At 20.8% G+C, this 12,463-nt stretch overlaps 3 protein-coding genes across 3 annotated transcripts; 1 reads left to right on the forward strand and 2 right to left on the reverse strand. All coding sequences in view use genetic code 6, as the record gives it.

Annotated features, from left to right (window-relative positions):
• Window positions 1-1,223: 1,223 nt before the first annotated feature.
• Window positions 1,224-1,769, forward strand: TTHERM_00341250 (emopamil-binding protein; the record flags this gene model as incomplete). Its single annotated transcript, XM_001018370.4, has 1 exon — window positions 1,224-1,769. One exon carries the CDS (start codon window positions 1,224-1,226, stop codon window positions 1,767-1,769), a length of 546 nt encoding a protein of 181 aa, XP_001018370.3.
• Window positions 1,770-4,092: 2,323 nt separating this feature from the next.
• TTHERM_000341260 (transmembrane protein, putative) lies at window positions 4,093-4,760 on the reverse strand (the record flags this gene model as incomplete). The annotated part of the gene is made up of 2 exons (XM_012798201.1): window positions 4,093-4,190; window positions 4,250-4,760. 2 exons carry the CDS (start codon window positions 4,758-4,760, stop codon window positions 4,093-4,095), a joined length of 609 nt encoding a protein of 202 aa, XP_012653655.1.
• A 2,391-nt stretch (window positions 4,761-7,151) lies between these two features.
• Window positions 7,152-11,193, reverse strand: TTHERM_00341280 (GYF domain protein; the record flags this gene model as incomplete). Its single annotated transcript, XM_001018372.1, has 4 exons — window positions 7,152-8,033; window positions 8,127-9,171; window positions 9,507-10,814; window positions 10,910-11,193. The coding sequence occupies 4 exons, from the start codon at window positions 11,191-11,193 to the stop codon at window positions 7,152-7,154; spliced, it is 3,519 nt and encodes a 1,172-aa protein (XP_001018372.1).
• Window positions 11,194-12,463: the final 1,270 nt, after the last annotated feature.

The following is a 12,463-nucleotide window of genomic DNA, read 5'->3' on the forward strand; positions in this document are numbered from 1 at the left end:
CCCCAACCCCAACCCCCAACCCCAACCCCAAATATTAATCTTGTTTGTATTCTATATTTTTTTAATTATAAATCTAATTAAAGGCATAATTATTTACACCAAAATAACACAATCATCAAAATAATTTTTACTTTCCTCTTAAAAAATAAATTTTATTAATAGATAAATATTCCACTCTTTTTATTTAAGCTTTATATTCATTCACTTTTAATTTTTTACCAAAATAAATGTAAAATTAACTTTTATAAAAATGAGTGTTTTATTTAAAATAAAAAATTTAATGTTGATAATAAAAAATTAACAAAAATCTTACATATTAATTCATAAACAAACAATGAATAAGTAAAAAAAATATCTTTTATTTTTTGAATGATTTTTATAGTTAAAAAGTAAACAATAATTACTAATTTAAATTATCAAGTTTATTTATCATTATTATATTCAAAAAATCAGTTTTGATAAACTATTTAAAACTCAATTATTAAAAATTTAATTAAATTTCGAAATTTAATTTTAGTCTAGAAATTACCTTTTCTTAATTTTAAATTATCATAAAAAATAAAATAATTAATTTTTAATTGAAGCTAATAATTTATTTTTAGTTTTTTAAATCTAATTTATATTTATTCAATTTATTTTAATATTAATTTTTGATTAATTATAAAAAAAATAGAAATAAATAGATTTGGAATAAATAATTAACTTTTAATATGATTTTTTACTAATATTTACAATATTTAAAATATTTCTTAGTGTAAAGATCATACATTGAACAACAATTATATTTACAAACAGTTATTACTTATGAAACATAATCAAACATAATTAATTTTATTAAAAAATATCTTATAAGAATTATTGATCTTTGATTTGCACTACCAATCCTTCATTATTCAAAAAGATGTGTTTACAGACAATGATTACTCCTAAGAATAGTTCGATCAATATAATATTATTATTAAAAAAATTTTTGAAAAAAAAATTGACAAACAATATCTAAAAACAAATTATTTACATTAACACTATTGGCTGAAAATATATCTAATTAAACATAAATAATATTATTAAAGAATATCTTAACAAGAACTATTGAATTTTGGTTTACATAATCAATCCTTTTATTTAAAAAAAATCAGAAATATCTTTTTAAAAAACAAGAAAAAGATTTTTCATAAAAAAGTTTAATTATAATTGACAAAAAATACAAGCAAGATTAAAAATAAATGACTAAATTCGATTTTGTTCCACTATTTGTTAAAATTTGGCTGTTTTTATCGACTCTCATTTGTACATGGGATGCTTCTTTTGTTCTTTTAAGACCTCGTACACTTCCTGGTGGTGATCTTCATGCTTTTTGGACACCATATGCTACATATATTCAAATTGATAAGCTTTATGGAGATATGCAGGATCAATTTGTTGTTGAATAATCCATCCTTAACATTTACGAATGCATTATTAACACAATTGCACTTTGTCTCATCTTTTCTAACTCTTAAAAGAAATAACTAGCTGGTACTTTTTTGGCTATCCTTGCAAACGCTTTTACTTTTTGGAAGACTGTTCTTTACTTCTAGTATGGATTTCCTCATAGTTTACCAATAAAAAATTATGTTGAATACATTTTCTTATACGTTGTTCCTAGCAGTTTTTGGGTTATTGTGCCTTTGCTTAGCTGTATAGCAATCAGCAAAAGAATTAGCTCTCATTTACTATCTTAGTCCTCTTAGTAATCAGAAAAGAACACTCAAAAGCTTAAACAGAATTGAATTATTTTAGAAAATTTAAAGATTGCTACTAATTCATATTGTTTTAATATGAGGATCATATCCAAATATTAACAAATAATTTTATTTTTTTTGCATCTTATTATACTTTTATAGTAAAATTTATTTTTTTATTTATAAATCTACATCTGTCTCTTTATTTTTTATAAAATAAATAATGAATTAGATTTCTTTTATTTTTTTTTATTAGAATATAAAATTTAGAAGACTTTATTATTAAATAATTTTTCTAATGAATTTTTTTTTGATACATAGAAACAAAGATAAAATGATAAAAAATTATTTTTAAGATCTCAGTTCTTTGATAAAAAATTTTAGTTTATAAAAAATAAATAAATAAATCTTAAATTTAATAATACAACTTATATAAAAACCATTATTAAATTTACATTTTTTGTATTTAAACTACTATTTTACTTATAAAATAATAGCAAGATAAATTAATATTATGATAGATAAATATACTATTTTTTAAAGATTTTAAATCAATCAATCATAGATTTTTTATAATTGCTATTTTTGGATAAATTTTTCTTTAGTATGAAATAAATATATTTTTAAACTAATTATTAAAACTCTCTATTTTTTTATGTTTGTTTAGTTTTTTCTATTCAGCAGTAATTTTTTTTTAGTAATGATTCATATAAAAAAATAATAAACTAATGGATTAAATTTTTAAAGATTTAATTTTTGAGTATTTATGATCTTATTTGATATCTTAGTATTCAGATTCACAGTTGATTTAATTTCATGTATAATGATAATTAGAATGAGGAGGTTTATTTATTGATAAAATAAATAGATTAAAGCTAATATCGAACTATTAATCTTAACTGAAACAATAACGGGCACTTCATAAAAATATAAATTTTAATATTGTTTTATTTCTTACTTGTAAATTATCTTTCGCTTTATCTTTATCATATTAAAAAATTAAAGCTCTTTCTTAACTGTTATTTTTAAAAATTACAAGATATTTATTTTCAATGAAAGATAATTAATTAATTTATTTATCTATGTATCAATTTTTACAAACAAATCAATTAGAAAAAAAATGAAAGGTCCCACTGGGATTCGAACCCAGGTCAAGGGATTTAAAGTCCCCAGTACTAACCACTATACTATGGAACCGGAACACAATAAATATTGTTTTATTATTTGGCTAATATCCCTTCTAAGAATTAATTATTTCATATAATTTAATAAATTTAAACAAAACCATTACTTTAATTCCTTGCTAATGATCCATAAAAATAAGGACGAAAATTTCAATTTAAGGACCAATATCCATAATGGGAACTCATAAGCACAAATAACCATAAATTACTATAAAAAATTTTAAACTATTAACAATAGGATTTTCTTATAAAATTCATTTTAAATTAGTTTTTTTTTTTAAAGAATTCATTGTTAAAAATAAAAATATAAAAATTTTTGAATTCAAATTAAAAATTTTAGCTATCAATAATTTATTGATATAAAAATATGTCATATATATTTGATAATAATTTTAAATAAAGAAAGAAATAAATCACTATTAATGAAAAAAACAGAAAATAGTAACCAAAAATAAAAGAGTAATCAAGCACTCAAAAATTTATTAAATTAGCAACTCTTATTAAAAAGGGTTTACAAAAAATAAATAATAATTTTTTATTTGTTTTATTTTTAATATCTAACATATTAATATACTTACTATGCTTTCTCATTAATTAAGGAAAATTAAAAAAAAAATCTTTTATTTAAATGGAGGGAAAAATTAAAATTTTCTAAATTTATATTTTATCAAAGCTAGGTTCTAAATATTATTTTTGATTGGTGTATGATAAATTCAAAATTTATTTATTTAAATTTTTATGTAATAAACTTATTTTTGTAAAACATAACTTTGAAAAATAAATATTTTTAAAAAAGAGTAAAGCTTGAGCAAAGTTTTTAAAAATTAGATAGAAATTAAAAATGAAAAAATTGAAGAGTGGTTGAAATTCTTTGGCAGAAAAAAAACATAAAGATAAATCAATATATAATTACAATAATTACTGAAAAATAAGTAATTTGATAGAGCTAGTAATAATTATTATTAAAAAGCTTTATATATGTTTTTAAAGTTTTGTACTTAAATTTATCTTTGATTAAAGATAAATGCTAAAGAGAAACAGATCTCTAAAAACATAACAAAAGCATTTAAATTATAATTAAATTATTCACTAAATCATATTAAAAATTCTTCTGGAATTAAAATAATGAAAGAATAGATAGATACTCTTTTTATGAACGCATAAATATTAAGTAGATTCTAATTGCATCAATATCTATCATAATTATAATAACTAGGCTTAATACTATCTTTATTAATTTAAATAAACCTATTTTTCTTCAGAATAAATAATGAATTTCTTTAATCTATTTTAATAATAAATAAAATGATATATATTAAATCTAAAATTAGCTATAAATCTTACCTATAAATAAAATTTATTTAAAGTAGACATTTCTCACATATTCAAAAACAATCGATTTACTAGCTATTTTTAATATTTTTATTATTTATTTAAAACGCTAATAAACTATGAAAGATATTGTTAACTCTATTAAAATAAAAACTCTTAGTATTTATTTTATTAGCAATCTAACAAGTAACTTAAACATCAACCTAATACTTAGGAATATTCCCTAAATTAATAATAGGGTTGATATTTAAACATTTATAATATGAGTAGATATTTAATTTCTTTTTAATTAACAAAATACAATATCTAACGAATATATTAATTGTTTCAAATTTATTTTGCACAAATAAATTAAAAGTGTTCTAAATTTATTTACTTATTTTACTAATATAATTTATTTTTAAAAAAGAATCTTTTAAATAAATTGGTTCCAAATCTTTAGAGTTAATTAAATAAATTATTATACGAAAACTTTTTTATGGATATTAATTTTATTTTATTTTTTAGTTATTTAATCTTCCATAAAATATTAAAAGAGAATACAACAGTTTTTTGATTCTCAAAATTATATTATTTCATTTTGGCCAAATGAATAATAAAATAATGAGAAAAATAATTACGTTTGTGTTGATCTCTCTTTATCAAGGATATACATCATACATAATATATAATTAAAACATTCTAAAAATAATTTGAATAAAAAGTTTTACTTGAAAAGAAATCAATCAAATAAAAATAAATAAATATTTTAAAAATACTTATCAGTATTTAAATATTTTTTAAAGCAATAAATCTAATTATTACAAATCTAATTCATAGCTATGTTAAATAAAAAAAGAATCTTAAGGATATTGTATAGTAACAAAGAGAAGATAGATAAGCAATAATTATTTTAATTTTAATATAAATTAATTAAATAAAGAATTATTTATATTTAATGATTTAGCTAAGCAATTTTTATTTTTTATATTTTAAATTATTTTAAATCTATCGAAAATAAATTTATTATTAGTCTAAAGAATTTAAAAATGGAGAATATTAATAACATAAAAATGTTTATTATAAATGTAAAAATAATTTGATGAGGATTGGTTGAATTTAATATGATATTTATGACATAAGACAAGATATATAAATAAAGTAAATAAATACAATAATTATTAATTATAAATAACTTGATAATAATGATAATAATAATAAACAGCAAAAATTGCAAATATTAAACTTTTGAAGAGTTTTGTATTTATATATTAATTATCAGCATAAAATAAGCGATAAATTAGAAAACAATTTACTTCAAAAGTTTAAATATTCTATTTTAATTGTTTATTTATGATTATCATTATTATTAATTATTTTAAGTCAATAATTATTATATTCACCTTTATTATATTAATTACTAAACCTATTTGATTTCTTTAATATGGTTTAATTTTTCTACTTGATTTTTCTAATAATTGACTTTTAATTTTTTAAAAAGTATTGGCAAATAAGAATAGCCTCTCTTTAAAAGCACGCAATAAGAAGAAATTCTAATATTTAAAAAATAAATTAAGCTATTATAAGTTAAAAATATATTAAATAAATGTTACACCAAAAAAAAAGGAATTCAGACAATTAGTTTCTTTGATATCTTTAATATTTTAATTACATACTATTTTTATTTTAGCAAGGCTTTTAGGACTCAGAAATAAACCAAAGCTTTCATCTAGCTTACCAAATCAAAATGAATTACCTAATTTATTAAAATGCTTTTTTTTATAATGTTTTTAAGTTTAATTTTGGTTACTAGCTATTTTGTTTCACCAAAGATAAACAGAAGTCATTTCTACTTCAAGTAGATATTTAATTTATTTGAAATTAAATTATTAAACAAAATATTTAACGATAATATTTATTATATTTAGATAAATTTTAATTAACACAATAAATTAAAATATGCGAATAATTTATTATTTAATGATAAAATTTATTATCTGTAAATAATTTCAAGTAAAATGCTCTTAAATATTAAATTAAAATTATATAAAATTGTCATATTATTCTAAATAATTATAAAACATTAAATTTTATATTTAGAAAAATAATTAAATAAATTATATTTTAAATGATCATTTACATAAAATCTAAAACATTTAACAACAGTATCTAGAATGATTAAATATTATATACCCTTTTTTTTATTAATAAAGTACTTAAAAGAGTGCAGGTGATTGAAACAAATTATATAAGAAAATTGGCCTGGCCCTAAAATCCTCCTATTGTAAATTCACTAACTAATTTGATCTCCCATTATATAAAATGTTTAATTCAATTATTTTTTATAAATTATGTTTATTTAAATAAAATAATAAAAATATTAAAGTTGAAAATGATAATTATAAGTGTGTTTACAATAATATATTAGTGATATTTAAAAAAAGGAGGAGTGAGTTTAGTATATTTTTACAAATAATTAAATTGAACTAATATATTTAAAGTTTACATCAATACATATTTTAATTTTAATTTAATATTAATTGAAATACTTAAAATAAAGTATTTATTTGAAATTAACAAGAATAAATATATTAGTTGTCTATTATTCTCAGTTATTGAAATATATATTTTAATTTATAACTTAATTATTATTTTCATATAAAATGGTTTGATAATAATAGATCAGTCAATCAATCAATCACTTTCTTAATTAATTACTTATTCCCTTATTTTAATTCCTAATTTAACTAAATTTTTGTCTTCTTTTTGTTTTTAATTACTTATTTGTAAATAATGATCTTCTATTTAAATAAATCTGATATGTATTTTATATATAAGAAGACAATTTTATTTTGCATCATTTAGTTAATATAAGGATTGAGGGAGGATAAATAGTTAACTTTAAGATTAAAATTTTAAATATTTATTAAATTTATCAAGATTATTATGATTAGTAAAAACTGTTGCTAAAAATAGAAGGAGATTCGCTTATTGAAAAAGCTAAGCAATGAAGCTCTTCTTCATCTTCAGGGATAGGATTTTCGACTTAGAATTGTCTTTTCTCAGTCCAATTATTAGTTTTTTCGAATTTTATTTATAAGTCATTTGGGAAGTAGTTTTAAACATTCCATAAATCCATTTAGATAGAGGGGAATGGACCTTATTCTTATCCCTAATTGTCTATATAATACCAAAGACTATCATCTATTTTACTATCGTTTTTCAAAGCGAAATTACTAAAATAGGACTAGCCTGCAAGGTTAAAAGAATATTAGTATTAATCTGATTTCTAGACTTATTGTATTTATGATTGCTGTGTTGTTGTTTATGATTGCTGAGGTGAAGAGAGTAGCGGGTTTACAGAGTTAATTGAGGAGTTTACTTAAACTGGTTACTATGGTTTTTAAATAGTATTTTAAATAATTTATGGTTGTTATTGGTGTGAAAGTGAATGAAGATAAGAGGCAGGATACATAGCTGCTGGCTATTGATTATGAGCAACTTAATAATAAGAAAGCTATGTAGAGGGTTATTCAGAAGGGAATATATCTTACATGTAGTGTGAGTAATAATCCATTTCTGCTACTCTTGGATATGGATAGAATAAAAATTGTTACTAAACTGAGGGTTAAACATGAAGAGCATTTTAGGGTTATGGTTTAGCAAAATCATAGAATTAAAGTTAAAAATCATGATTATCTGAATCTGGAGAGAGAAGTTATTCATAAATTTAATTTGAGTATTATTATGGATAAACTGAGTTTTGTATAACTTGCTAATGGCTATTTGCAGGGTATTATCCTAGGTTTTGTGGTGTCTTTATATAAAAAAAAGTTAAATGATGAAAGAAAAATATTTTATTTTTAAAATGAATTTGATTAATTTTCAAAAAAATAAATAAATAAATTACTTATTAAATGTATTCACCCTAAGAAGTCTAAGAAGGAATTTACTATTTATAATATTTTTCTCTTAGCTTTTCAAGCTTTTCTTTTTTCTTTTAGGCATTTGCTAATGCTATAGATGAAGCATTTTCCTAACTTTCTTTTTAGCTGCTATTTGTTTAGTTGTCTAGATCTTCTTTTGAAAATTATGCTTGTCTTTTAGGATGTATCTTATTCATTTCTTATATTTCAACTTAATTTTTGTCTTTATTGCTATTGTGTTGGGACATTTTATCACTAGATTCACAACCTTTCTACTCAGAAGATTCTTTTGTTTACTTTTATTCTTATTTGCTATAGCTTTGTTATTGGTACAAGTTATCTTCTCTGTATTATTAATCTTTATTTTACTACCTCTCTTGTTTATTCTTTTCTACAAATTAATTCTTTTTGAAGTAACCACTCTGTAGTTAGCTTTGCTGATTTGAATTATTTTAAATAGTGTTTACTTTTTATTGATCGAATTATTCATTTTATTTATTGCTATTTTCCTAATTTTAGTTGTTTGACTATTACTAATTCTAATTATCCTATTTGATAATGTTTTAATTGCCATTGTTATTGTTATTTTTATTCTCTTGTTCATTTTTAGCTCTCACATATATTTCCTGCACATGCTAGTAATTAGGATTCTTATTTTGTTTAATCGGTTAACCCTTAGTATTATATTACTTTTAGTTAGGATTTTATTTATAAAAGGGATTGTAATTATTATTTTTTAAACCATTTTATTGAGTTTTATTTTAGATTTATCCTTCTTAACTAGAGCTAACTTCATAATTTGAATTGTTTTCTTATTTTTAGGGTTCTTCTGATGTGTCTTATTTAGTATTTTGGTTGGTTTCATTATCAATCTAACCTTCAGTTGATTACTTTTCTTCTTCCTTTTCCTTCAAGACATAAACTACATTTTCTTTAATTTTCTTTTATTTATTTACAAGGCTTCCATTTCTTTTATCCTTGAATTGATTTTAATTTTCTTCTAAATCCTCTTCACTAAGATAATCTTATCTATTAAATATGTTAAAAAATCATCATTTGATCACTTTAATAATACCAAACAATTTACTAAAAATAGAAAAAATTTAAATTTATTAGATTTTTTAAAATAATTATTTAATAAAAAAGAGGGGAAACATTTTAAATTAGAATAAATTGTGTAAGTTTTCTTTAAAGTTATAAAATACATTTTATTTTGCAACTAAATTTCCACATTTAAAATAATGATTTCCCAAATAATTTTATAATTTATTTATTTATTTTAATTAAAATAATAATAAGACAGACGTCATTCATTAATTTTAAGAAAATAGATAAATTTATTATTTAAAGAAAAAATTAATTACATGATATCGTCTATGTCTTCTTCATCTGAATTGCTTGGCTTCTTTTTCTGATAGTAGAAAGTTTTCATTTTTTTAGGGTTTTTCTGGCTGCTATTAAATTAATTGGTATTGTTATAGGAGTTGCTAGTACCATTTCCACTATTTAAGTTTTAGCTTATATGACCAGATTCATTATTATAAAAGGGTTTTGCATAGTTGCTTTAATATTTAAAAGCATTATGATAGTTTTATCTTTGATTTATTTAAGGATTTGCATAAGAATTTTCATTCTTTTCGTCTGTACTTTTACTTGGAGGGCGCTATTCTTTAGTTCCATTTTGTTGTTAGCTCTTATCGAATTTATTTTTCTTTGAGCTATTCTGAGGATTTTAGTAACTTTCGAAATTTTTATCTTCATCATTTGATTCAATATCCTCTTCATCACTTAAATCATACTCCCTTTGTAAGGAATCTTTGGAGTCGTCGTTTTTATTTGAATTATTATATTCATGATTTTTAATATTTTTCTTCTAATAATTTTTCTTTTATTACTACAATTACTAAGTTGACACTTAGCCAGGTTTAGATGTATAGACCTTGTTGTTATTATTGATGTATGTGTTAGGCTTTTAATAAACTTTTTTGTAATGTACTTCTTCATTTTAATTTGTTTTTCTTGAATCGTCAAAGCTGTTTACCTTTTAATTACTTTTTTCTTTTTCTTAACTATCACTGTTACTATTTTTACTGCTATTGTTAGCATCCAATTGCTTATTTTAGTTTTCTATTTCAATTTATTTTTCTTCACTTTATTAAGTCACTGATTGAGAGCTATTTGGTTTATTGCTCTCACTGTTATTCGTGGATAAATTATTTTCATTATTGACATACTCGAGCTGTTGGTTTTACTCGTTTTGGTTGAGATTAATATCAGTATTAGATTCTTTTTATTGTTCTTAGAGTTGAGCTTTTGGGATGTATTTCGTTTAAAGTTTTTTTTCCTTATGGTAATATGCATTTTGGTAGTTTTTATAATAGGGATTACTGGGGTTTCCTTAGTTATTTTATTTATAGTGGAAGGATCCTCCCTAATTATGGTAGTGATTGTTATTGTTGTAGGAATACTGCGAAGATTATTATCCTTCACTTGTTTTATTATATTTTTGATATTCGTAGCCTCCTTAGTAATTATTTTAATCAGAATCCTAATGATGATTTGTTTATTTCCTGTAATTATTTGAAGAAGAATCTCTAACTTTTTTATAGCTATCTCCTCCTGAAAACTTTTCTCTACTATCACTTGTTTTGTTTGTAGATATAAAGTGTTGACTATTATATTTTAAATAAAAGAAATTTATTTTAACACTTTAAAAATTAATTGGCTAAAGATAATCTAAATCAAAATCAATTAAATCCTCTCTTACTTTCCATTCTGCTTCTAATTATAGCTTCCATTACTGTTGTTATTCCCTTAGTAATTCTTATAACTATTTTAGCTAAAGTTATTATAGTTTTTGCGATAAGCATTTTACTCTTTGTTTCCTTATTGCGACCCTCCACTATTATTATTAATATTAGAAGTAGTAGTAGCATTTTTCTATTCTACAGAAGAAGAATTTTCCTGACCTGAAGCTATGCCTGTTTCTTTTTGTTGGGCCTAATCATTCTTGTGAGAAGGTGAAAGAGAAGCAATTTATTGCTAAGACATGAATTTTATTTTATGGACTGCTTATCCTATAAATAAGTAGATTTTAAAACTTATTAAGCAAGCTAATAGTAATTTGTAAGAGACCTACTACAATTAAATATCTGACTGAGTAAGACAGAGTCAAACTTATAATAAACTCTTAAGCTTTCTCCTTTTTTTATAGATTTGTTTTTATTGTGCTTTCTAGCGGTTGGATTTCACACTAAACTTCGATTTTCTTCTCTTTTTTACTTATATTCTTTAATATTAATACCACTGTTTTTAATTCAGATGACTAGCTAGCTATGCGAGATACCCTTAAAATTTGCTTTATAACTTTATTTTAAACGGTTCTTTTTTCTCTGCTCCCTATTCGATTGATTGATTGATCTATCTCTCTCTATTCCAACAAAACACTGCTTATAAATGTACAAATCAATCAGCAAATTAGCTTTATATATTTGATTCCTTAAAAAGAATTTATACTTCAATCAAAGTTAAAGACTATTTTTGTTATTTATTTTTTATAATTAAAATAAACAAGCACGTTCTTTTTATTTTCTATTTATTTTATTTCCCTTTTTAAAAATTTTAAATAGTAAAAAACAAATACTAACTAATTCATATCAGGAAAAAGACTTTATAAGGAAGGTACTGAAAAGAAAACTCATTAATTGATTCATTCTATCTATCAATTAGTCATTTGTTTATCAATTTATTAGTGCAGCTATACAGGCTAAATCATCTAATTAATTTGATTGTTTTAATATCCTTTTGCTAAATCATGATTATAATTATAATAATAATACTTGTATGAAAATTATTTATTCTGAAATATTCTTTTCAAATATAAGGGTAAATCATGCATGCATAAATTTCAATATCAACTATTTAAATATATCAAATTTTAATGATTAGAAATGGATTATTTTCAATTAGTAATATAATAAAATTTTCCAATATTTTCATTACTAATTATGTTGACTTAAATGATCTCTTAAGAAAAATATTTATTTCAGAGAATCCACAAATCTAATTCAAATTCTATTGTTTAAACTCAATATCATCAATTTTTTCAGAAAAAATTAGAAATTTCCTTTAATAAGTCATATAAATCCTAATAAAAAATACAAATTTGCTATTTTTTTCCTAAAAATTTGGGATTTTAAGAAAAATAAATATATAATATTTTAAATTTCTATTTCCTCTTTTTAATTTTTTTTGCACATCATCAAAAAAATTATGTGTTTAAATTTAGAAGCAAATCCGCTTTCAAATCATTAATTGAATT

This window comes from Tetrahymena thermophila (assembly GCF_000189635.1).
Source record: "Tetrahymena thermophila SB210 genomic scaffold scf_8254597, whole genome shotgun sequence".
NCBI classification, from domain to species: domain Eukaryota; phylum Ciliophora; class Oligohymenophorea; order Hymenostomatida; family Tetrahymenidae; genus Tetrahymena; species Tetrahymena thermophila.